The sequence below is a fragment of the Scleropages formosus genome, chromosome 5 (genome assembly GCF_900964775.1).
Source record: "Scleropages formosus chromosome 5, fSclFor1.1, whole genome shotgun sequence".
Classification (NCBI taxonomy): domain Eukaryota; kingdom Metazoa; phylum Chordata; class Actinopteri; order Osteoglossiformes; family Osteoglossidae; genus Scleropages; species Scleropages formosus.
The window spans coordinates 20,863,282-20,889,866 of NC_041810.1; the positions used below are offsets into that span (position 1 = coordinate 20,863,282).

General features: G+C 41.2%; 2 protein-coding genes across 2 annotated transcripts in view; both read right to left on the reverse strand.

The window, feature by feature from the left end:
* Window positions 1–8,649, reverse strand: part of LOC108921143 (semaphorin-3A-like) — a 115,962-nt gene extending 107,313 nt beyond the window's left edge. Inside the window, exon 1 of the mRNA XM_018730461.2 lies at window positions 8,473–8,649. The gene's annotated coding sequence lies outside the window, so the exon portion shown is untranslated. The remainder of the gene's footprint in view (window positions 1–8,472) is intronic.
* Window positions 8,650–24,721: 16,072 nt separating this feature from the next.
* The window catches only part of LOC108921146 (semaphorin-3D-like), a 39,027-nt gene continuing 37,163 nt past the window's right edge, over window positions 24,722–26,585 (reverse strand). Inside the window, exon 18 of the mRNA XM_018730470.2 lies at window positions 24,722–25,682. Coding sequence (XP_018585986.1) covers window positions 25,314–25,682 — 369 coding nt within the window. The 3' untranslated portion in view covers window positions 24,722–25,313. The remainder of the gene's footprint in view (window positions 25,683–26,585) is intronic.

Sequence of the window (26,585 nt, forward strand, 5' to 3'; positions counted from 1 at the left end):
AACGCATATAAGTGCTACAGCCTTCAATTTTTAAATATATAGTTTTTAAATTGTGCTTATGCTGCGTAACTAATTTATCGTGGCCAAACAGCGTTCCACTGACTGTGTATGGTATTCAAGTGTCCATGGAGCCATAGCAAACAAGTCAATCAGCGAGCTCTCCAAGTGAGAACATAAAATATGCTATTTATTTGGAGTAATGGGTAAAGTGGGGATAAACACTGAAAAAATGTAACGAAACCAATGGACTAATTATGAGTGGAAAACAAAAAAAATGCATTTTGCGGTTCTTAAAGGCCATGAAGCAGAGAAGCAATTGCCTAGTTTACCTTGACAGCTCATCAAAAGGACATCAATCTTGAAGATCTTAAAAGGGGAAATGGGAAATTATTCATTGTTGGGATTTAATTTACGTTTAAAACAGGCAACTCCTTCTTGCCTTTGAAAGCTTATAAAGGGAGTAAAGCCCACAGTGGTCAAGCACTTTGACAGCTTCAGACTGGACAGTAGTGAGAAGGGTGTTGACCGCTCCAACCACCATGCTACCCGTTAGACTAACTTTTTTGTTTTTTAAACACGATACAGCATAATGACAATGGGATAGTGTGACCCCTGCATGTTGTTTATATGCTATGTGATTCAGCTGGCACTTTTTCCATGTTAATGTAGTTCAAGTTCAGCATGTGGCATAAGGCCAATACAGCATGGTCCCGACTGGGGCTTGAGCCAATAACTCTCAGGTTACGAGTCTTTAACCGTCTCACTACTGTACCCACTTGCCCTCTGCCACAAAAATCAGTGCTGAGTGCTTTCAGAATCCTGGGGAAAGACTTTCTGGCAACACCATTAATTGTCATTCTCCATTTGATGAGATAATGAGCTGAATACTCAAAGGCGTATTTCCCTTCACACGTCTCCTTCGATGTTTTTATTTTTTGGAAGACAGTAAATTTCCTGTCACATTCTAACACAGGGGATGTCTGACCGTTTTCACCAAAGACCACAATAATAATTGTGAACTGGTCCGGGTGACGAGTGTAAAAATCATAGTGACATGCCAAATCGTATCTATCTAAATCAAAAGATCATTTTATTTTAGAGAATATTTTATTTTGGTGCAATTTGTAGTTATTATACTTATGGTAGGTATGGTTTATATTAACAAATGCATATATTGAGAAATATTAACATTATTTGTATTAATAAATACTAAATCTAAAAATTTTAAAACTTCATTTGAGATCATTTTCTATTTTTTACAATGTGTGTATTGTATTTCCATTAGGTACAGTATATATTAATTTTTCAGATGTTCTTGCAAGCTGAATTATGTGAAAGGATTACTAGCATATTTCACAGTGCAGCTTTAAAACGGAACTCCCCAGCTCTGTGTAATTACCACAAAGGGTAGTTGAACAGAAAAGTAATTCATGTCCTCTCCATTCACCCGCCCATAATAAGCCAACATATCCTAAGTAGAATAAACCTCAGAATCATTAGTGTATACTGTGCATATGAGACACTTCTGTATGTGAGCTCTATGGCTTCCCACAGTTTATATAAATCTCTAGTTAAGACATCTCGTCTGCACCACGTAAGCAGTTCAGGGTTAGTGAAGGGTTGGCCTCTAAAGACAAACTCAGTGAAAATGCTTTGTTGAGTGTGCTAAGAAGTGTCCTACCTGCAATGTGAGACAGGCTTCTTTGACTATTGAGGCACAGCCCAAGCAAAGCCTCAACCTGTGGTTACTTTCGAAATATTTATTCCCTGATGATTCTGTCCAGTGCTGCAAACACCTGGCATCATGAGTGAAAGTGCTCATCTTTCCTCGGCATCTAATTCACTGCCCCTCTCCTTATTTTCATTTTTTGAGCTCAATGCCATGGCTCCGGAATGTCTGTGTTTAGGTCAGTCCGTTACAACCCGAGCGCAGCAGGGGTCTGCGGGGGTCCTGCTTCTCGTCCAGCTCAGGTGAAAGGATGTAAGGAGTGGTCCCCGATGGGGCACGGAGAGGACATCAAACGGAGCACCATATGGTTCAGGTTACCGCGGTGCGGGCAGTCTGCGCCGCCAATAAAACAGGACCCGAGGGGAGGACGAAAGGTTACGCAAATGCCTTCATTTATCATCATTGCTTCACACATAGAAAAGCCAATTCTGTAAAGTGGAGGGAAATTATTACTATTATTATCCATTAATATCCTAACTACTGGTTAGAAGCTTTGCCTGGTTGCTTTACGTCTTGAGTTCATTTTTTTTCTATAATCACAGGAGCTGCACACAACGCTAGACCTGGCCATTTTTCCTATAAATTACTGGAAATTCAATGTTTTAGACAACCTTCCATATAAACTCATTTGTCAAATAGTCAGCTCTGAGCAGACTGGAAATATAATGTACCTGTGTGCTGATGAAATTACACATTTTCTGGGAAACACAGCTGGCACCAAGTTGTATGAGCATTAAAAAAGGTCTATTTATTAATGTGCAAATATTGAATGAAGTGCAACAGCAATTTGTGTTTTGAACCAACAGCATTCATCTGCATCTGTGGTCAGAATTAATAATTTCTCTCCACCCATAGGTCATAACTACTTGTCCAGCGCATGGTCATGGAGGTTCAGAGCCCATCCTGGAAGTATGGGGGACAATACAGGGTGCACCCTAGACAGGACACCAATCCTCTGCAGAATGTATGAGCTTTTATTGAATTTTTCATTCCAAAAGAGCCCAGCAGATCAACTCCAGTGTGACACCATACTTGCTTGTGGTGTGTCTGCAGAAAACATCTGCACATTCTGCTTCATATGTCTCCTATAAACAACATTCGTACGCAGTTCATGACCTGAAGCAAACCTCCTAACCAGATATGTTTTTCCAACTTGTTTTGCGCACATTGTGTATCATGCCTGCGTTCTAAATTGGTTTCTCTTGTTTTGTTCGTCGAGCAACAACATGGGAACAAACGCGTGGTGTTCCATTGAGGGGCGTCGTTGGTTTGGAAGCAATGCATTATTTTCTCATCGGGCTGTATCGTGTTTTAAACTCACCCGACGATCAGAAAAAACAAGGGAGCCTTCAAAAACAAAAAATATGTGTTAGGACACGCAAAAAGAAGTGTTATGACAAATTAGCAGCAGTGCAATCCTCACTAACGGCTGCACACAGATCCAAATGAGGGCCTGAAGCACATTCCTGCATCCTACGTGCAACAGCCAGAGATGAGCCCTGCATGAGACACCCTGGTGTCCAGACCACCGAACTTCTAAAACAGGAATGGATGTTGCTAACTGATAGTGTCGGGCAATTTTGCGGAATGCTTTTTTTTTGTTTGTTTTGATGAAATTATAATAACTATTAAAAAAGAATTTGCAAGTCACCTCAGAGGGGAAAATGACTCAAGTCATCCTTGTTTCCTTAGCTCCCTTAAAATGAAAAACAGATCATTAAATCTATTTTAAAACTACATTTATTCATTTAGCTGTACTTCCAAAAGTGAGTTGGAATGTTAAGCTACTTAGTGTTTTACCCATTTAAACAGCTGGGTAATTTTTTCACCTTGTTAATTTTAGGCTGAGCATCTACCTCAAGGGCACTACAGCAATAGGTGGGGTTTGAACCTGGAACTTTTGGATCCAAAGGTGAAAGCACCAGTAACAGAAAGTGAGCAAGTACTTTCAAACTATGAAAGCAAAGTCTTACATTTATTCATTTATCTAACACTTTTCTCCAAAGCGACTTACGATTACTTACCCATTAGCACAGCTTTGTAATTTTACTGAAGCATTTCTTGGGCAAGTACCACCCTCAAGGGTACTACAGCAGGAGGTGGGTTTTAAAACTGTGACCTTTGAATTTAAAGGCAGCACTGCTAACTACTACGCTTTAAGCTGACCTATAAATTATTGCCATAATGATTCAATGTACAAAATATCTTAGTGCTGAAAAATAGTCAGACAGTGCCAGAATTATGCAGAAATGGAGAATTACTAAAATCCCACAACTGGCACAAGGACAACTTTTTTTGTTAAGTTCATTTATCTAAGTAATATGAGCCCCCACCTCTTATCTGGCAGAACTTGCAGGTGCCTTGTGCTGAAAAATGATTAAGGCAACAAATGGCTTGAGCTGAATAAACTCTGGTTTAAATCAAACCCAAGTTTTCCGACATCCCTTTCATCCTTAGCAGATAACAGTTCATCCCAAGGAAACGTAAGCACGGGGTTTCCAGTTGCACTTCAGAGTTATCTGCTGTTAATAGGAAGACCAGCTCCTATAGCCAGAAGAGCTGTTTTTGGGGTTATCAGAAGCCTTTTCACAGCTTTTTCTGTGACTGATGGCCACTTCCTGAGTCATATATATTTCCAAAATAATTGATTGTTTGCATTCAGCTGGGATATTATTCAGGCAGCAAGTGGCCACCGAACTGTACATTTTGTTTGTACACATGATTGCAATAATTAATTAATGCTTTAAATAATCTGCTGTATATATAGATGTAATTATACATGTGCATTAAATAATTAAAGATACTCTCAAGAATGTAATTACATGTCGAATTAAGTGCATTGACACTTAACGATCATTGAAACTGAGGGGAAAAGCGGCTTTTCTGAACCCTTGAAAATCAGAAATCTTATATTATGGAGCTTTTCACTCATTTCTTTTTCTTTTACGTTTTTTGGACCGGTCATTTTTGCGTAATTAGATCCTTTTAATAGGTTATAAAACAATTATTTGTTCATTTGCTTCCCACTAAACAGCGGTCAGTAATGGCCTGGCAGTAAGGCTGCAAGTGGCATGAAGTTATTTACAAGACACCGGCAGGGAACACGGTGAGAAGCGTTTCGGTATTGCAGTCATGTCCGCACTTTGAAATGACAACTCAATGGGAGAGGTGCCGTTTCTATGAGAAATAAAAAGGAACGCTGTCGTCTTCATTCCGGCCAGCAGCCAAGCCATAACTATCTAACTACGATGGAATGTTGTTTTGCATCATAAAAGACGTCCAACATATGAAAAACAATATCTGGAAAAAATGCTTTGGGACACTGTTACTGCAATGAATCAGACATCACAATGACTGACAGGAATTTCTGTGTTGGCCTCTCAAAATAAAAAATAGATTTGTTAATGGTACAACAGGAGTTCCTCTTTGGGATCTAAGACTGCAGTGGTTTAGTTACTAGTTCAGTCTTTCCTGGCTCAGCCCCACCGTGTGTTTAAAGGTCAAAGGAGAGTAAAGTCCCACATTTATAATGATGACTTAAGCTGAACCTGCAGCTAATTTTTTGCATTATTAGCTGTATTATATTCACTGCCCTGGTGCCACGGTTTGTTTTAATCATCGCCGGAACCCTGCGGCAACGTCCCAACACTTGCCAAGATCGAAACCCGAGCAGTGGAGAAAAACACTCAGTGGGGCCGCATTCATCAGAGCCGAAGGAGGCCGAGCCCTTTGACTCCCGAGCATTGAGAGGCGACCCGTGTTCTTCACATGCTGACGCTGAAACAGTGACACGGAAACGCTGACACGGACTCCAAAACGACGACGCAGCCGCCACGTTCAAAACATTCTTTTTGGCAGTGCGTATTTACAGTCTGCCAGAGAAGCCGTCTGTGGGCCTTGAATTCATTATTCCTCCGCAGGTCTCTCAGTAACAATACCAGCTTATTATATATTGCTTACAACACTTTTGGAGGGAAAGGACATCAGGAAAATGCAATGTCGGGTCAGACAGAAGACTAGCATTTTCCACTGTGTGAACACAAGCGTGAGCTCCTACCCTCCACGCGTAAGAAAAGGGAATGTTCCTGACAGAGGTGACAAATAGGATTCATTCCCACACTCCAATGGTTAACACTGTTGGCTCCCAGTCCCCTATTTCCATCAAGTGTGGCCATCATTTTGGAAGGAGGGGGACGGCTGCCAGTCCAAACAGGCGAGCAGTATGTGTTCCATTCCCCGTAGATACAGCGAGCCAGACGTGCTTCTATGAACAAGCATCCTTGAACAAAAACATCCATACTTTAAAAGCCTCTCCAAGACCTACAGTCTATTCATGAGCGTGGCACAAATTCCGAGTACATGAACACGTCAATCTAGCACTGTTCTTATTGCAAGGGGGAACCGGCGTCCACAGCCTCGCTTTGCGTTCAAACCGTGGACAGAACAGCCGGTAAATGTCCGCGTCAGCTAACCGCTAACATTTGCGTTCTTCGCACTGTCCGGAATGCGCCGCACAACAACTGCGCCGATATGCTTCCGTATTAAATCACCGCAAGTGTCCACAGAAGACCGTCGCGGCGAACGAGGAGCCATTTTTCATTTCTTTTCCACACATACTGCATTACTGATACGGTCCCCGCGGAAGGGATTTTACATTGTAGCGGTCGCACATTGTGCTGCAAGTTGCATTTTTACATCTGCAAAATAAGCATTTCAACTCAGACTTGTTCTCTGGGTCCCTTGTAATGGAGAGTTAGGAAAACCGTGTGTCCACAGAGTCACCCCTATGGCAATTTCTCTCTTACAGCATCATCCATTATGGGGGCATTGATCTTACTTGGCCTCCTAGTGCACCGCCCATGCTAACTTTCAGGGATTGCCGAAGGTCATGCTGGATGAGAACCGCTGGCCTGTGGACAGATTAGGCAATGTACGCGATGCTTTCTATCTGCCAGAAGTTTGACTTGTGATTCTTGTCTTCATTGTGGATCAGACCTACCAGACCAACCACAACTGTGCTGTGGTGTCACCTTGAGTTAAAAAAACTGGATAATTTGTGGTTTGCCACCACAGTGAAATGCATCTCCTATTCCCGTCATGTTATTGGGTGATCACCTACTAGAAATATCATGCAACAATTACCTTTGCTTCAAAGCCAACCCATTCCGTGGATAACTGAAACCAGTAATACTGGTGCTGTAAAAACCCCATGCTGTGAACACTGTAAATTTAATTTAATGAGGTGTATAACATAATTTGGGATTTTGCTTTGGCATGTTTGGAGTTAGTTATTCTTAATCAGCCGCAGTAATGATGTTACGCAACTTTTCTTGCAAATTCCAGAACATAATGAGATTTAAAGCAATTAATGTTTTGCTATGAGAGGGCTTTTGGAGACCTTCCACAGGAAGACAGAGGGGAACATTGTGTAGCAAGAGGACCAGCTAAACTGCAGGGACTACATTTTGAGGCAATAACAAGTTTCTTTCATGTAATTATTGCTATACACTCTGATGTGTAATTGTATAGTATAGCATGCATACATGATTAAATTTTCCTTCATGGCATCACTTGCGAATTCCAGTGTGTGTCCCAAATGTGTGATGTTCATTCATGTGTCCTGAAAGGAAATGTACTTAAAAGAACAATTATCACTATTCGACTCTAGAACTTTTAAATTCTGCTAATGGTGTGTGACCATGGTAACGGTGAGATGTTTGGTTTTCCAGTAAAAAGGGTACAGTCACTTGCTTTTCTATCTTACAATATCATGATTATTATTGCAAACAAAAGACTACTGTCTGCCAGATGGAAAATATGTAGCCTTTCCTGGTTTATACACTTTACCTGCTCAGTAAACTTTGGGATTTATAGTTCTGAATCAATTAAATACTCAGGCTCTAATTCAGTCGTGGTCATAATGAAGCCAGTCCAGTTTTACCGTCGAGAACCGACAAATTTGAATTAAATAATACACAGACATGCACATACATTGTCTGAAACCGCTCATCCCAAGTGGGGTTGCGGCGAACTGGAGCCTAACCCAGCAACGCAGGCCGCAAGGCTGGAGGGGGAGGGGGCACACTCCGGATAGGATGCCAGTCCGTCACAAGGCACCCCAAGCAGGACTCGAACCCCAGACCTACCAGAGAGCAAGACCCGGCCAAGCCTGCTGCTCCACCGTGCCCCCCAAAAATAATCTATGTATGTTTTTTTTTTTTTTTTTTTTTTAAATTAAAAATTGCACAGATGAAGTAAGGAAATAGATCCCAATGATCTGGATCTGTAGACACGTCTGTGATGATTCATTATGTGAAAAATTTGTTTGGTTTTTTACTTGGTGCCTATCAGGCTTTTTAAAGATGGCTTGAAAGTCAGCAGGTGATGCATTACTCACACACAAACAGCATAGAGCTACGACTACTCAGACACAAACATGTGCTTCATATTATGTGTTATTAAGTATTGTAAAGGTTCCGGAATTTGGAGCATAATGAGCAGCTGAAAACTGTCGCAGCCCCAGTGTGGGTGCAGTACGTGGTCCCAAAAAGCACGAAAGGCCAAACAAATTATCCATCCGAAAACAAACTTCTGGGAATATTGTTATTACCGTTAATAAATAACCAACATGTCTCTGAACAAAAATAAAATCTGACTGGAAACATGCGCCCAAAAATTCTTGCTCGTTGGCCCTCTTTTGTTGCATTCGTGCATCGCGAAGGGAAGCAGGAGGATGCTCTTACCGCAAATAAAGGGCTGCTGGAGCAGCGGCGCTCGAGGCTCAGCGGAAGGAGGCGTCTCGGGGTCTCCTTGCAGCGCTCATCCCAGGGGGGGGCCTGGCCGGAGGCCCCACACAACGTCCCCCGCAGGGTCAATGGTAGAGCCACGTGGAGAGGACCCAGGGATGGCCACGAGGGGAAAGTGGGGCCCGCTCTGGAGCAGAGCGGTAGAAACAGGTCCTGCTTGCTGCAAGCAGTCCTTCAGTGATCGCATCTGACACCAGCCTGGTGCGTCTGTGCAAAAAAAAAAAAGTGCTTCCAGGCTCCGGCGAGTTACTAATCCCCGGCTAAGCAAACCCGACACCTTTTGCCAAGAGCGTCGAGGCGCTGCATGTGTGCAAATTTTTTTTTTCATTAATCAATAGACATGAAGAGACTCCCTGTGCTCCCAGATTATCCCTCTGCACAGAACAAGTGTCCGGTCTTCGCGGCCGTCCACCGTTTTACACATCAGTGGGTGGAGGGACATGATATTTCTTTCTTTTTTAATTTCACAGGAGTTGCTCTACTTTATCCTGCGGGGGTGTAAAGACAAAGCTGGCATTTTGCTGCTCATTTTAATGTGTCAGGCAATTACATAAGAACATTCTGGCATGAAGTCGTTAAAGGGTATTTAAATGCCAGAATTGGAATATTTTCAGACCTCAAAGTGAGGTATTGATTTTCTGTTGCAGCTTTGTTACTGCAGACCGTTCACACAAACACACGGTATCACAACCGATGCTTAAAAGATGTAATTGTTCAGACATACAGTATTTACTAACTCAGGAGCACAACCAAGAAGCTCCTTCATTTCCACGGCTCTTCGTTCAGCGTCAGCACCGCTATGATCACAAAACCAGATGCAACACTTGGAAAACTTCACCCATATCAGCTCAGATTTTACATAAAGTGTCACAGATCAACGTTTCATTTGGTAAGTGAACTCAACAGAGTATTAGACGTTTTTTATACACAACTTGGCAGCTTTCTGGGATCCAGAGACCTAAAAATTGGTCTCCATGGCGATTGCTTTAAGCGCCTTTGTGAACCTGCCCTTGGCGTCCGTTTTGGCTTTTTTTTTAAAGGCAACTGAATTATTGAGCACAAGTAGGTAACTGGGCCTCCCTGTCCTTTCCAAAGCGAAAGGAAAACCTCTGGAAGCCTGATGGCTCCAGGCGGCGCTGTGCAAGCTGGCCCAGAAGGCCATGTGTGTCCTCATGGCGAGGGTGGTGGCGCAGGGTACTGAAACAGTGTCCCTCCGCCCATCCCTGTCCGTGACGCACCTCGTATGGACGGGTAACATGAGAAACACTGTGACAGATGGGGCTCCTAGGAGTTAAATCTCAGGCTGGCAGGAGTCTTTTCATGAAGGATGCTGCACTTTTCGGTGCCAGATATTCAAATGCCAGCGTGGACTGCGGCTCATCCGTTGCTATTGTTATAAGGTACATATTTCATTTTAATCATTTTCCTTCTTCAGCCGTTCACCATTTTGAAATCGGCCAGACTCTACATTGTGTTATTCACGGATCTGGTGGTGAATATCACTGCGACACACAAGCCAGAGTCACAATTAATGTAACATTTTAACCGTTGCTTTTACCGAGCATTACACATATATTAGATGTGTGTGGGTGCGTGCACGCACAAGTAGAGGACATTTAAATTGGATTTTTATTAAGGTTGGACTTTTCATGGGGATAGTAAGATTGGGAGAGTTACAATATTTCAGTCATGAAACACTCATCTAAGGAGGACAGGAGACGCCAGCAGCAACATGACACTTCCAAGGAGGCTGACCAAACTGCGCAATGTGAGCAGCAGTTCAGTTCTCAGCACAGATCCACGGGCACATTGGTATGCAACCCCGCCGCCCAAGGCTCCTCAGAGAGAGGCACACACACACAAACACACAATTCAGCTGCATGATAGGATAGTGGTACACCACTGTCTGCAGCTGCCAGGGGTAAATCATGGAAAAATGCTCCGTGGAAGTTTTTACTGAGCTGAGACTATTGAGTGTGGTGGGGTGGGGTGGAGTGAGGTCAGGTGGGATGGGTTAACCTGGAAACTCTGACATCACCTACTCCGCGCTACTTGATCTTCCCATTATTTATCAATCAGTTCTGCTTCCATTCGATGTGGCCTAATGGCAGTTTGGAACAACAAGTCTTCACTTTGACGGAATGTGAGCATGCAGCAAAATATCACATAGTGTCAGGTGTTGAGTTGTGTCAAGGAGAACATGATTAATTATTCCGTCTGTCACAAGACATGGGCGACGGACTGGCATCCCGTCCTGCGTGCCCCCTCTCCCCCTCCAGCCTTGCGCCCTGTGTTTGCCGGGTTAGGCTCCAGTTCACCATGACCCCCCTCTAGATCCAAAAACGGCACCTCTAACCAGCAGTAATACTACCTGCTGTCGCTGCTCTAATAACAATAAATAATAATGATAAGCATGTCTTGGAACCAAAAAAGCACAAGGACATGCTCCATGGGGACTCTCAAAAGACAAGAGCGTCCCCACATGAGGCCTTGTTGTTTGCTCTCCTGCCTAATTGCCAGAGACGTTTGCTGGACAAACGGAGCTCGAGACGCCCTCAGCACCCCTCTCACCATCAATCTACGAGGGCAACAGAGAAACAAATACTGGGGTAAAACTGTAACCTCAGCTGGCGACATCAAGTGCCGCATGCGCAAACAGAAAACGGGAAGATAATTTGTTTGAAAGAGCGTCCCGCTCTCGAGTGTTGACCGAGGAGATGGAGAATCAATGGGTTCCAGACTCATCACTCAAACGCTTGTTGTGGGGGGGGTGGATGACGGAACCACCCTCGTTCGCTTGGGATAAGGTAGAAGCAGCCTTTTTCAATAAGCGCTTGTCAGTTTCTCAGAGAACATCTCCATCTGACAGGGAGGGAACCTGAAGAAGATTCCAACTACTCATCGGTGACAGCAGTTCCTCAGTAGGAAAAATACATTCTCATTTTACACTTTTTACCAAGGCATCCACAAAAAAATGTGAGATGCAGCAATTTTGTCCCCAGATCTCTCCAAATACATAGGGGAAAGATGTAGTTTCATTAATTTCTCTTGAATTTCCAGTGTGTGCTTTAAATGACATTGTAGAATTTGTATCTCAAAGTAACCTTGACCAAAATGCTCAGCTGAGCAAAATCACAACTTAACATGATTCCTGAAGATCCATAGTGAAAAATCTATATATACAGTAAATATATTGAGCATTTCACTCAAGGTGACTTTCAATTACAAATAAGCTGAAACATATATTGACTATAGCATAACATGATATTTTCATTTATTCATTTATCTGAATCTTTGCTTCAGGCCAGTTTCCACCCAGTCTTGAAAAAATTAACATTAACAACCCTTTCCAGGTTTTTAAAAAGATTCTTAACGTGATCTTTGAGAACACAACACCTGGTGGCTTTTAGCGCAGCAAGAATAAGCCATTCAGTATAAATATCACTATATATTTTACAAATGCAAAGTGCACTGATGAAAAAAATTGCTCTGGACTCATTTTTTGTCTCTGTCCGCGTTTGAAGTTATTGTATCCAGCTGCCTTGTGCACATTAGACCCACATGTGACCCACAGCATGGATTGGAATCCTCAGCAGTTACCGTGTTTATTTTGTACAGCCGCTGGAAAGTTCTAGAATAAGAGCTTCTAATGGAGAAAGAAACTCAGAAACAATAAAGGGTTAAGAGCAGACAGAGTTGTTAATATTTTAAGGTGAAAGTCATGAAATATGGCTAAAACGCAAGAATAAAATGTGGTCTACAGAAAGGGTATGCTGAAAGAAAATTACAGATGAGTGCAATTCCCGCTGTAACTTTATTCTACAAATGTACCCCTTCCGCACAGCTCCCCTAAGGAAAATACCAGAATTTTCTCATATTAATTTTTAAAATCCTTTGAGAAAAGCACTGCTGTTAACAAAATAAGCTGAAAACATAATTTTAAAAGCAAAACACTGTACTTTATCATGATGTTATGATACGTTACCCAGCCTTTAAGGTCAAAAGTCTGGGTTTTTTTTTTTCATTAGTGTTCACACCTGCAACACCAGGGGCTTTATTTGTAAAATATTTCTGTGAACAGCTTTAATAGTACATTGAACAGATTTGATCTAAGCCAAATATAAGCCAATTTTAAGATTTACAAAACTTGAAGCTGACAAGAACAAATGCGGCCCAGTTCTGGAAGCTATGCTACATGCTCACCAATCACATACTTTCAGGTGTCAGCGGGGGTACAATTTTCTTGGGGTCTGCTTTTTTGACATCTAACCATACACTCAGCTTTGTATCCAAGCAAAAGTGTTTAAATGGGACTACAGTTGAGTTTACTTCCTGAAAATAAATTCAATATCATTGCGTGGCAGCTTAAGATATAGCAGCGAGCACCTTGTGGCATCTGATCCTGTGACCTGACGGGTACAGTTTCCTAATCGCTGTACCACGAGTTCTATAGATCTTGTGGCCTGCAGTTTTGATCTGGGATAAAATGTCACCCAACAACCATCCATGCGTGAAGAAAGATGAAATCGAGGTTGTGCGCATGTCCAAACAGTATGAAGGGACACCACGTACTCATATGACGTGATCTTCCAGTGATAAACTGAAATACACTTAATGTTCTCACTGCTGCATAATAGTCACTATGTACAGGACACATGGTGCATTTTTTAAGAGCAAGAGCTGAACGAATGCAGGTACACATAGACATGCAGTATTATGGAGGGATTAATGAAGTGAAACTAATTTTATGGTGTTAATAATGGTATGGTAATTTTGTCCATTGTAGCAGGATTTGCTCATATTTTACCGTAATTAGGTTTCAATTCTGGGGCTCAGGAACACATGAAAATGTTTACCATTGAAAATAATGGTCATTAGGGCTGTAGTTTATGATTACCTTACCCAAGGTTTTTTCTACAATTAATTACCTTTTTAAGGCAGAGGAAGGGCGTACTTTTTCTTATAAAGGTACCAGGTGCTGGAACCCATGGTGACCTCATTTCAAACATTGCTTTTTTTTCATGGGTTGGTCGGTGAAATGGGCTCCTTTCCGCTGGCTGCTGTTAGCTGCGGGTCAGTCTCCTGCTGCACAGCGAGTTACGTGAGAGACGACAAGAGTATCAAAAGCTGTGTGACGTGATTTTAATCACACGCCAACAGGCCTGCTCCCTTCAAAAACAGCTTGTCCTAGTTTATTTCTTATGACCAGTCAGGTCTGACCGGACACACCACAGATGTACAGCGCATAAAATTCCACTAGCCTACATATGAATTTTATATGTAATATATAAATGTCTGGAGCACAAGCCCAAGGGTTAAAAAGCAGTGGCACACCAGAAACTGAATGCTGCATTAGACAAAGAGACAGATGGTGGTGGTGTATCAATGAAGCTGACAACTCACACACCCAGGTGGTCCTCTGTGGTCAAGCGTGGAGATCCTGGATGATGTTGAAAAGCAGCTGCTCTCCTCTTCCCCTCTGGTGGTCATGATCCCTGGGACAAGCAGGCCTGTCTGAGTCTCGACTGTAGTTGAAGCTAGTGCAACCAACACAAATATCTCTATTTATATAAAACACGCATGCAACACGCAAGAGCACTGGAACACGTCCCTGTGTGATTGTTTTTTAATTTTGCAACAGCACGCCCGACTTTAACAGCCTACTGATGGTATCCATAAATAAAGATGCTGTGCAAAATTTTCAGTAGTCAGCCTTTCCTTAAACCATTTTAAAACGGTCATTAGAGACCCCATACGAAAACGTTTCGAAGCTGTTGATCAACCCCTGGACCACCCATTATATGTTTGCAATTTGTCTTCATTCAGCTTCTTGAACTGCTCTCGATGTGTTTAAACTTTTCGCAGTTTCCCATGTCTGTGTCCGTGTGGAAAACGCTCTTTCCGTCCCTCCGGCCCCCTGGGGTTTCTGCTGGGGTGCTGCAGCAATAACAAATAGCATAAGAATCCCTGAAGTTTACATTCACTTAAAATCTCTCATTTATTCTTTTATTCTCCTGCCAAATCTGTATACAAGCTTTTCCAAACAGTTCCACTTATTTTCAACTCAGTCACAGAGCAGATATTACAAACTCAATATTTATTCGCAAGCCAGACAAACAAGGTTAATAATTCAATGAATCGTTGGTACTCATAACTACTGAAATTGTGCACTTTAATTCTGCTTAGATGCACCTTTATTTACTGGTTACATAGATATTTTCAGTGTATTGATACTGATTTTAATAATTTAACACATTTTGCCATAACTGCTTTTTGTAAATAATTAAGGGCTTCATAGCACCTAACACCACAATCATAGCACTGCCTGCAATTGTAGTGTTTTCTAGAAAGCAATGGGACTAACAGTGACACAGTGTCCCTCCAACCCCAAAAAAAAAAAAAAAAAGAAAAACATTGAGGACTCCAAGCTGCTGAAAGTGAGGAGAGATGTATTGCTTTAAGGAGAGACTAGAGGTGAGTGTCTATGCGGCCCATTATCCAGACAATAGCTAAAGATGGTCGAGATTATAGTCGATATGGGCAGGTTGTGAAGCACATGGGTAGATATGGCTGCTGTAAGTGTCCAATGCATTTAAGATTCATCTGGTAAACTGATTCATGATGCAGTCTGGAACACTTTGAATAGCAGCTACAGTGATGATTTGGTTTCTAATGAGCAGGTTGAACATTTCTTGAGTTGAGGTATTCATTTATCTTTTCTCTGAAAAAGTGTACAATTATTATGAGCTACTCTTTAGCTGACATCTTTACCCAAGCCAAATGTTAAAGACAACACATAACTCCTTACAATCATCAGTCCATGTGTAGAGCGGTAACACACACACACACATACTGCAGGCTCTTCACATTCCCCAGTTCATCTGAAACATGTGAACTGTGGGAGGAAACCCACTTGAAGACACAGAGAACATGCAAACTTGTCAGACTGAGCCAAATTCGAACCAGGGGTTAGGAAAGTAGGCTGTAGCGTTTCATTCGAGAACATGGTGGCAGAAGCACATGACAGCGGCACAGGACCATATTGAGATGTCTAGCAGTGTTGAGCAATGGTTCAGCTTATAGTAACTATCTGTCTGCAAGACATGTGGATCGTGGGGAAACATCAGCAGACAATTCATAACGTATTGCTGAAACCGATTCCTGTAACTGATTTGGTACTTTGAGTCGCGGATCACTTAGGCTAATTTGTTAACTCCGTCAAGTGGCGGTTTAAACAAACAGTTTGACATGTGTGCCTGAGTCAGTAATGGAAAGCCCTAAAAAATGAAGTGCCAGAGATGCATTGAATGATGAAGTGGAGCAGTACCCGACATTAAAAAGGAGAGAGTAGATTCCTGTGTAGATATCTGACACGACAAACATTATTCAGACCGTGTGTTCTAGGAAAGTCGGTGCCCCCTGCATGATTTCTTTAAATAGAAGAACGAATCATTTATAATTAACTGTATAAATGGGCAAATAATCATAGGTAGATTTACGCTAAGTTGCTTTGGAGAAAAGCAACAGCTAAGGGAACAAAAGTGAATATAAATATGAATCATTTATAATTGCAGCACTGGATGAGAGGGACAGGTGACGGCGACAGAGGGGAAACCAGTTGCGATGGAGATGTGTTGGACAGTTCTGTGGAGTCGGTGGATTTGTGTACTGACTCCACAGCCCTGATGTTGAAGCATCAAAGAGTGAGAGGAAGAGAATGACAGCGTCAAAATGAAGCGAGTAGCCAAACCAAAGCAGAGTGCGAGCTGAATCTGTAATAAACACACAAGGATGGTAATCAATGTATTCGCCTGAAATAAGCTGTTCAGCACTAAAGTAGAGTAGAGCAATGGCACAGAAGGTTTGAGCCAAGTTGCAGCATTATTGATGAACAAGGGTATGAACCAAACAGGGTGGCATAGATGATGAACTAACAAATATGAAATGAATAACAGATTGTAAAAAGGGCACGTGGCCAGTAATTAAATTACGGGAGAAGAGACCAGTAGGAAAGGAAAGGAGGGAAACGGGGGACTTTTTGAAAGCAGGTAAGTGAAGAAAATGGTAAAAAATAAAATATAGATAGATTGAACAAAAGCGCAGATATATCACTTTTACAAGGAAAGCAGCCCTTAATTATATTGAAATAAAAAGTGAAAACTGTTCCAGAAATGTTAACTTCATTCAACTGCTATGACTCAGTCACTCGGTGCCCGACAGTGAAACATTCTGCTGTATTTTTTCCTGGCAAAAAGACAAAGCCAGGACAGTACTAGTCACTGTACACATAGTTATATATACAGTACAACCTAAGTGAAAATAAGCTGAAAAGCTCACTTCATTGCCTTCTATGTGAAGATTTATAAGCAAAGGGTATTTGAAACCGATATTTGAACTCAATTACAAGAAAACAAGTTCAAGTCCAAAGTTATTGCCTAAAATTTTCATTGTTCATTTCCAACTTTAAACATTCTTAATGTACACAATAGATATTTTTCTGAAAGGTATAAAAATTTAGAAGAGGCAATTTCTTTTCACCATGACATGTTAGCAAACATTATTTTAGAGAGAAACCAGAACCTATCATTGCCCTTATGTCAGGGTGTTCTACATGAATCAAGACATCACTCACATCCTGTCGTATAAAGTATCATTTGTTTTAACAGCTTGTACACGTTCTGAAATGCACCGGGCTGGAAGTGAGGTGTGTAAATCAGTCGTGATGAGTAGGTAATTATAAGGTACTTGCAGACAACTCTTTCTTCGAGAGCCAGACATTCCTGTCTACCGGCCCTGGGCTCCCATCAATATCAAGCAATTCAGCAGCTCACATGAAGCTGATCCTCCCCTCAAACAACGAGCGGAGAAGTCTGCAGTCAGTGCATGAACCACAGACACCTGTATAAAGGTAATTGCACAACATTATAATGTCGGAACACAAACGGGAGGAACTCAGAGTAGAGTCGTTACTCCTCTGCATTGAGAGAAGCCAGCTGAGGTGGTTTGGGCATCTGCTAAAGATGTCCCCTGAGCGTCTCCCTTTGGAGGTATAGCGAGCACGGCCAAGTGGGACGAGACCCTGAGGTCGGCCCAGGACCCTCGGGAAAGATTATATCTCCCCGTTGGCCTGGGAGCGGCTGGGGATCCCCCGGGATGAGCTGGAGGAAGATGTGAGGGACAGGGATGTCTGGGCTTCTCTGCTCTCCCTATTGCCACCGCGACCCTAGAAGGACAAGCGGTTAAGAAAATGGGTGGATGGATGGATGGATATTACAATAGTATCAAAAAATAAAACTAGAATTGACATTATTTCCCCCATCTTCATGATCTCTATGCATCTTTTTCCATATATATCTATGTACATTTTTCAATACAGAGATAGTGTAAGAATACTGGGTTTATTCTCGCCTAGGGGCACCAAAACGCTATCTCTGGCCTGGGCTCTCCAAGCTCCACCTTCCGCTTTCATCTGCAGGTATATAGCATCACCTCCTTGTATCCTCAGCAGCACTTAGGGACATGTTCACATTATGCGCCCAACAGCTGCTTCCACAAGTGAACTCTTCCCTCTGTAAATCATAAGTGAGATGAACTGAGCTCAGATGTTAAAAAGTGATGTAGTCATGGCAGCACAACAACTGCACCTCCATCCCCAAATCCGCCCACCCCAGAGCATGCAGGATTCAGCACTCATTAAGTGGCCAAACGAAACGGGAAACCATGCTCTCTGGACTGATAAGAGTTTAAAACAACTCGTAAAGGTTAAGGCATTTCCCGGCTCCATCTGCGCCTACCTCTATTTCTGCAGTTGTGTGCTAAAGACTGGATAGCGGCTGGACTCGTTTTGGCTTTTCTCTACTTCTCCATATTTTTTTTGTGTTGCTTTGCACCACATGCCATTCTATACCTTTATTTACCTCTTGAGAACTTACCTTCATGTTCCTTTCTTTACCCCTGAATTTCCTATACCTACAGTATATATTTACTTTTCTATACCACTCTTTACCTTTCAATTCCTGCATATACTATTCTGTACCTCTACTTTTATATATCCTTATCTCTTTGAACTTTACTACACCTATATTTACCTTTCAGTACCCGTTCTACCTTCTATGCTTCTACATACCATTCTGTACCTTTACTTTTATGTACATTTCTTTACCTCTTTGGAACTTACTGAACCTATACTTACATTTCTATACCTCTGTATACCATTCTGTGCTTGTTTACTTTTTCTGCCCAGATCCACTGAAGTCAGAATTCTGATCTCACATTTAACTTGCCAGACCTACTGTGGTTGCTTATTTTATCCAATCTTTACAACAGTAATTTACTCTCTGTATTCAGATGTGCAGACACTAGCAATCACAGTCAATGGTAACACACAGTACATACCTGCATGTGGAATCCCCTTTAGTATCAACTATATTGATGCTAATACCGTATATGTGCTTCTTCACTAGTATTACCTCTTTCAATTCAATGATAAGATTTAAAAACTTTCCTTTTACTGCTGCAGCTCATCTGGAAGCCCATTTCATTTTTATCGTACACCTACATGGTGCACCTTTAAGTGCAGCATCTTTGGACAGTATAATGAGAGTTAGATATAATATAATGAGATTATTTATATATATAATGAGAGCAGGCACGTTGGCTGTTCACATTTCTGTCCAAAGTTCTCATTAAAGCAATCACATCACATCTTTTTCAAGTCCACAGGGAATCCTTGTCTTCCTGCTGAGCTGGAAGGAAGATTAAACCCGGGTCAACTCACTGAAATTGTCAGCGTCATTCACCCAAAAAAACGAGGAGGTAGTTTATTGGTGACAAAATTCAAACGTATTGGGAAGGAAACGCGTAACACCTTCCTCATCACACACAGCAATGTTATTTTGCAATGCCACCGTAATGAGAGTCAGTTTCCTGCTCTGTGAGTGAACAATTTTCCTCTTAAAGACCCTTTTCAGGCTTTATTTACTGTGATTTTTTTGCATGGAAGAAAAAAGGGCCCAAGAAACCAATGTGTTTCAGTTCTGTTTTATTTTTCCTACCCTGTGAAAGTATGACCACTAACATTTATGTATGAATTTTCAGTTACATCAAATATTAGAAATTATATAATGGTTAAAGATTAGACAAATTATTCTCTTTGGAACCTGTGAAAAACAATGGATGATAAAACTTTAGAGCATTTGCTTTTACAGTTTTGAACGAAATAATGATTGGCAATTTTATTTTCTCCCACCTTATGATGATGTGACCTCCAGTAACATTTATGTATTTATTTTGCATTACATCATACATTACATGTGACCTCCAGCTAATTCCTTGATTCCAGCTTTATGGGGTCTTGACACCAATCCATCAGTGCCGTTTTGGCCTAATGAAAGAGAAACTCAGTCCTCAAACATTTTTAGGAGCAAAGTCCACAAGTGTTTATAGAGCACCACTCTCTTAAGAAAACAGGTGTGAGAATTCGCTTTAAAACCCCTGTTGTTATTGTTGCGGCTCTGGAAGGTCATTCTTCTGTTAAGAGTCTACTGAAGCCAAAACGGGACACCTGCACAGCCCTGTCGGTCTGCCATATGACAGGTCCAAATTCCCAGCCTTCCCTCCAAGAACCCACATCCCACACATGGATGCTGATCCTTGTCTGACACAGTGGGGATGTGGGGAGGGCTGCCCAGCCCAGAGAGGGGCTTTTGTTTCTGCCTGTCGGATTCTATAGGCTCAGGCCATTGTGAGCCAACCTTCTGTTCTCCTCCAAGAGCGGTATTAGCAATGATGTGGACTGGTTAACGAGACAAACCCGGCATGGAGCTCCGGTTGGAGTGGTGTGTCCCAGCTGGGTATGATGGGGGTAAAGGGGTGGGGGGGGTGGAGGCATTGGGGGGGTCAGGTGGGTCAGTGGTATTCCATCCACTCCACTGGTTAATGGTACTAAGTGCTTAAAAGCAAGTCAGCACTGATCCCTCTCTGTATTTTTTGTGCCCCCATGAGCAATTGCATGTTTACTCACAGCCATCGCAAGGATTCCAGGAAAGCATTTTTTTTAATTCTGCATTATAAATTAAATATAAAAAACTTTTTTTGGAATTTCAGACTATTCACCAGCTCAATTTTTCAGCATTTTGTCCAGCTGGTGTCAACTTAAAAATAAGGGGGAAAAAAAAGGTACCCATTACAACTCCATGCCTGATTGTATAAGAACGTGTGGCTCAGTTTGGCATAATAACAGACAGATGGATGTTGCAATTTTGAGGAATGGTGTCATCACAGCTATTCTGTATTGTTTCTCCTCGCACATTCGCAAGATGTGACATAGAACCTGCGTCGAGCAGCACATAATGAATTAACAATGGGCCTGCGGGAGCTTTCCAATGCGTCCTTTAAATTATTAACACCTTTGTTTAAAAAAACCTTTAAAACAACCTAACTTTTACTATAGACAATTGTAATTTGACTGTAGTCCAGCAGGGGAAAATGTGATGAAACATTCAAATACAAATGTCAATTAGCTTATGTACATATATGTACATACTGTACACTTATAGAAACCTCCCCCCCACCCCAAGAAAAAAAACTCACTCAGCAGTACCCGACTGTTACTCTGTAAACAGTCACTTTTGGTCACTTCCTACATGTACATATGTATATAATGTCTAAAGTAATTTTTCATACCAGTTCACAGGTAAAGCCTCTAACAAGGCAAAGCCGTGTCCTGGGAACTGAAGGCTCGGACCCATGTGCTCAGCAGCCGGGAGACGATGGTCCAGCTCAACGTCATTAAAATTATTGACAATGTCACACTTCCTAAAATGTGAAGTGACATTGAGAAAGTGATATTGAGGCTACTTCATAGAAAGCGCAGTGGTATAGTGTACTGTACACCATGTAGCGTGTATCACATTCATTCATTCATTCATTCACTCACTCACTAATTCATGGAAAGTGGTCATTATTTCCAATGTTTGATCCCGAAACACAAGAAACTAAAGTCGTTCTGTACATTCACAAAATCTGAAAAGCAATGGAATCTAAACAAAGTGCAGCTAAGGAACAAACAACTTCAGGATTGTTGAAAACAAGACAACCTTCATTAATGATGTTATGGCTCCATAAGAACAGCGCTGTACTGCACAGAAACTATTCACCGGGGTGCCACACTAACAGTCATATCCATACTTGTTCTGCTGTAATAAGCATTGTGCCAGTGCACATGTTTTCAGACAAGTTGAGAAAGGACAAAATATTTATTCTTGCTGTAGTTTATCTGTTTTTCTGCTTTATTTTAAATAATTCAGAATCCATTGATCAGTATTGCGTAATTATTATTATACTCATCTGCAGTAATCCACTCTCACATTTGGACTGTGTTTATAAAAGTAACGTTCTGTGTATTTTTCCAAAAAAACTTTACAAATCAGTGCTTTCCTCCTGAAGCTGACTGACACACGGAGGCAGGAGCCAGCTGTAATCTTGAGAGGTCATCTGTGTGTGCGAGTTCACGACACGAGGTCGCTTTGGGTCAAAAACCCTGTGATTTACGAGAGCCGAGTGCTACGGGTGAGCTGTTCACACCACTGTTGACCCCAACCAGGTCTAAGTGTTTGTGTGCATGAGAGAAAGCGTGAGAGAAAGAGAAACTGGCTGTGATGGATGTAAGGATTCCTCTTTAAGAAGGCAGTATTAGCTAAATTTCAAAAACAAACAAACATCATATTTGCAGAATTTGGACTTTGCTCATTACTCACCTTAGAGTCCATAAACTGAGGAGAAGGGCGATGAGCTCCAACCCAACTTTGCTCTCTTTTGCAGTATGTTACGCAATTTCCACAGCTGGGCGTAACATCAAAAAGTAGATGTGCACAACTGCAACTGTGGAAATTTAAATGTGCATTATAACTTTTTAATTACATGAGGGATAAGGTGCTCAGAAGACAAAGTGTCACTTCCAATGATGCATTGCAGTTTTAAAAAATGGATAAACAGTCTATTTTTGTTTCAGCATTCCACACCTCGTTCAGTCCAGGCCACATATGGGGCCCTTTTTGTTTTTAATCCTGCTACCTGGGAAATGTGACACACCTTTCTGCATAAATGTGACAAAAGTAATAGTTAGGGTTTTATGAAAATAAAATAAAATCAAACAGTGACTGTAGAGCATTGGATTCAAAAAGCAATGAAGAATCCGCTGTGGACTGGGATGGAACAGTTTCTCCAGCTATACTGAATGCGCGTGTTGTTCATAAGGATATGTACAAAATACAGGGAATGTTTATTTAAAGATGTGGTGACACCATGTTTAACAGAACGTGTCTTCTGTAGCCGTGAGATGGGTTTCAATATTAAGACTGCAGAAAGAAACAAACACATACCTTCCCTTTGAGGAAAATGAAGTCTGATGGTCAAGTTGTCAAAAGAGCAGTATGGGAATCTGAGCTCTTTAAATACCATCAGGAAGAGTCCATTTGGAAAATGGATGGGTGGTAGAAGCAGACATTCAAATTCAATAGGAAACTAATTCTGTCTTGATTTCATGTTCTTATTTGAATTAAGTGAAATAGGAAATGCTGTAGTTTTGTAAAAAATAAAATGTGTTTCATTGATTTTGCTATTTTATTGTGCTCAATGGCAGGCAAATAATTGGTCATTTAAATTTATAATGTGTTTCTGAAAAGAAACTTACAATGTTAAGATAGAACCTACAAGTACTGGGTGGGGTATCTAGTAGTGTAGCGCTTAGTGCTTCTGCCTTGGGATAGAGTGGTTGTAGGTTCAAATCTCACATTCAGTTATAGTTATCCTGAGTTGCCAAGCTGTATAAATGGATAATATACAAACACAGGGAATGGTTAATGTCAGTAAAGAGTATTGAGGTTCAGTCTACTGTTAGTGGTGAGTTGTATGGAGGGTGTGTGTGTGTGTGTGTATATATATATACACATACTGATTTGGATAAATGGTATCCAGTGCTACTGGAGACTATCTGAACTCTAAAGGGATTCTCTGTTATTGTTGTATAGAATATTAAAATAAACTTGTAGAATCTAAATTTTAAAATAAACAGATCCAATGATTAAATGACTATGATTTACACCCCTGATTCTACTTACCTACTTAGTGTAACCAATGCAACTTGGGTTTAACTTATTTTTTACCTGTACAACTTGTGTGTTTGTACTACACACGATTCCCTCTAAAGCAACAAACTGAACTGTTCATTACAACACATTTTTCACATAAGAAACATAAAATGTCTCATTAAATAATCATTTCGTGGTAAAACTAAGGGACACAATGGGTGGACATACAAGCAGTACAGTATATTGATCTGGATATTCACAAATGTAAATAGTACACTGGGATGTTAGAAATAAAGTTGTGTGGATCCACACTTGGTCACACAGACCATTATGAAATGATGTTATGCAAGTAGTAAAAACCTTACAACACCAACATTTTTATCATCTCGGTCTTCTCTGCAATATTTCATATTTTTCTTCATATACCTTAAATGCACATTTGCTGTATGCATTGAAAACTTCTTGATTCTCTTACTTCATTTTACACCATGAAAGCATAACATATAAAGTGCTGGGAAATTCAAAAGGAAAAATCTGAAAGATTTTAATTTTTGAAAAATATTAACAAGTAGACACACTTCTTTAAAATCCAAATATGCAGTCATACAAAAAAAAAATACTATCCACACTTTCTAATAAAATATAAGGCCAATTACAGAGTTCAATGTATGGGAGGCTAAAAACACTTATATAAATATAGATTATATTTTGGTATGTAAACTGACTACGTAATAGTGAATACTTAAAAAAACAAATATATACAGTATATATCAAACTTCATACAAAACTCAGTCTTCCTGTCATAAAGTAGTTTAATTTCAGATATTTATTGCTGTTTTAGCATAAGCATTCATGTGCTACTGTACAATTTACAGTTACTTGACATGAATGCATTTGTCATCCAGATACATGGAGATTTTATACAAAGCATACTGGCTAATCTGGGATTATGGCAGAGTACTGGGACTGAAATTATGATACTGTCCATCACCACACATACACCTCCAAAGGATACCATTGTGTAGGTGGGTGCTGCTATATTGCCCAGAGTACAATAAAAAAAAATCAGTTTTGAGATTACATCTCTGAATGAAAAGTGCATTATGAATACTGCAATAATAATACTGAATTTGACCAATTTGTACCGTTGGGTATTCTTCTTGCTTGCAGTTTTTCTCTGGGTAACTTTACTAGTGAGGAGAGCAATAAGGAGTAAGTTATAAATTCAAAAGTCAACATTTATATCTGAAAACTGCATGCAAAACACAGTAGTTGGCAAGAAACTCATCCCACTAATTTTTGGCCAGTTCTGGGGGATGTTTCTTACCTTGTTTCTTACCAGTTTTTAACAGTAATAGTATGGGTTGTAACAATCGCATCAGCATTTTTACACATATTTATTGTTTGGTTATTAAAAAAAAAACAAAACATTCCACAGTGATAAGAATGGCAAATCACAATAAAGAATAGCAGCACCTTTGCTGGGAATACTGGGACTGCTGACAAATACAGAAAAAAACTGCAAATGTCAAGCATAGTGATGAATTTGAGCTTCCATTTCAGGATACGGGTAGTACAGTCAGGTATGATCATATAGAACAAAGTGTGTTCATATCTCTGAAGGTTTATAAATGGGAAGTATTATTATTATTATTATTATTTAAACTTTATTTTAAGAACAGGCCTGTGCTAGATATGATGCCGCCGGTTGCGACTCTTCCTCATCTCCTGCAGATGCTTCCATTTCCTTGGGCTCGCCGGTTTCTTCCTGGCCCTTTTCTCTCGAACCCACACTTGCTCACAGTACTGGTCCACCGCGTGCAGCGGGCTGTCCAGCAGCTGCAGGTAATCCTTGTAGCGCTGGTGTGACTCGGCGACGGAGTCCCAGGATCCGTCCCCCACCCGGCCGCGCTCCAGCACCCGGAGCTCCACGCGAAGCAGGGTGCGACTGAAGCTCTGCTCCTGGGCTGTGCAGTGGTACCCGCCTGCGTCCCCCTGCTGCAGGGAGCGGATCAGCAGGCCACGCTGCGTCTGGATGAGCCGTTCGTCCGGCTTCACCTGGAAGGTCACAAACACAGCCGCCTCCTCATTAACGATGCAAAAAGATGCAAAAAGATGCAATTCTCTTTCCAAGTTTCCATAGCAACTCCAATGGCCACGGTGAGAACAACCATCCGAAACTGACTCAGGTACCACATAAAACCTAATTAATAAATAAATAAATAAATAAATAAATAAAGAAAGAAAAAGTTATTATTAACCCTGCAATGAACTGGGAACATGTCCAGGGTACACCCTTCCCAGCCCAGTACCACGTGTTTCCAGGATAGGGTCCGGACCAGTGTGACCCTGACTCGACTCCGTCAAGCATTTAATGATCGTAAGAGCGCAACTTTATTAATGATATAAATGAGGAATATAAAAAGTTGCGAGGAAAAAAAACACAAAGAGCAGCAGGTAGCACAGTGGCCAGGGCCGTTGGACTTGGACGTTACTCGTTTGAATCTATTTCCCATGAGCAAGGTACTTACCAGGAATTACTTTAAAAGTAATAATTAAAAGTTACCCAGCTGTACAAATGAGCAGGGTCAGCAGCGAAACATTGTGAGACACTGGTGAGAAAAATGTTAGTTGAAAGAATAGATGTAAATAAATAAATAAATAAATAAATAAATAAATAGAACTGGCTGATTTGGCATCAGTCCCTCAGCACTTCTGTGTTCTCTGGTTTTTGTCTCCTAGAAACCCACGATGACTTGAAGTGGTGCGGTCATCACGGCCAATTAGTCGACATGACCAACCGCTAATTGCCCATGTCTTGAACGCATTAAGGCCGCCGACTTTGAGCGAGCCGGAACATGTGTCTGACCGCAAAAGCCCTGGATTGTGATGACATCATGAGCGAGGGCCGTATTGCGCTCACTCATGCGGGACGATCCAGCCGCAGGGGGTGAGCGAGGC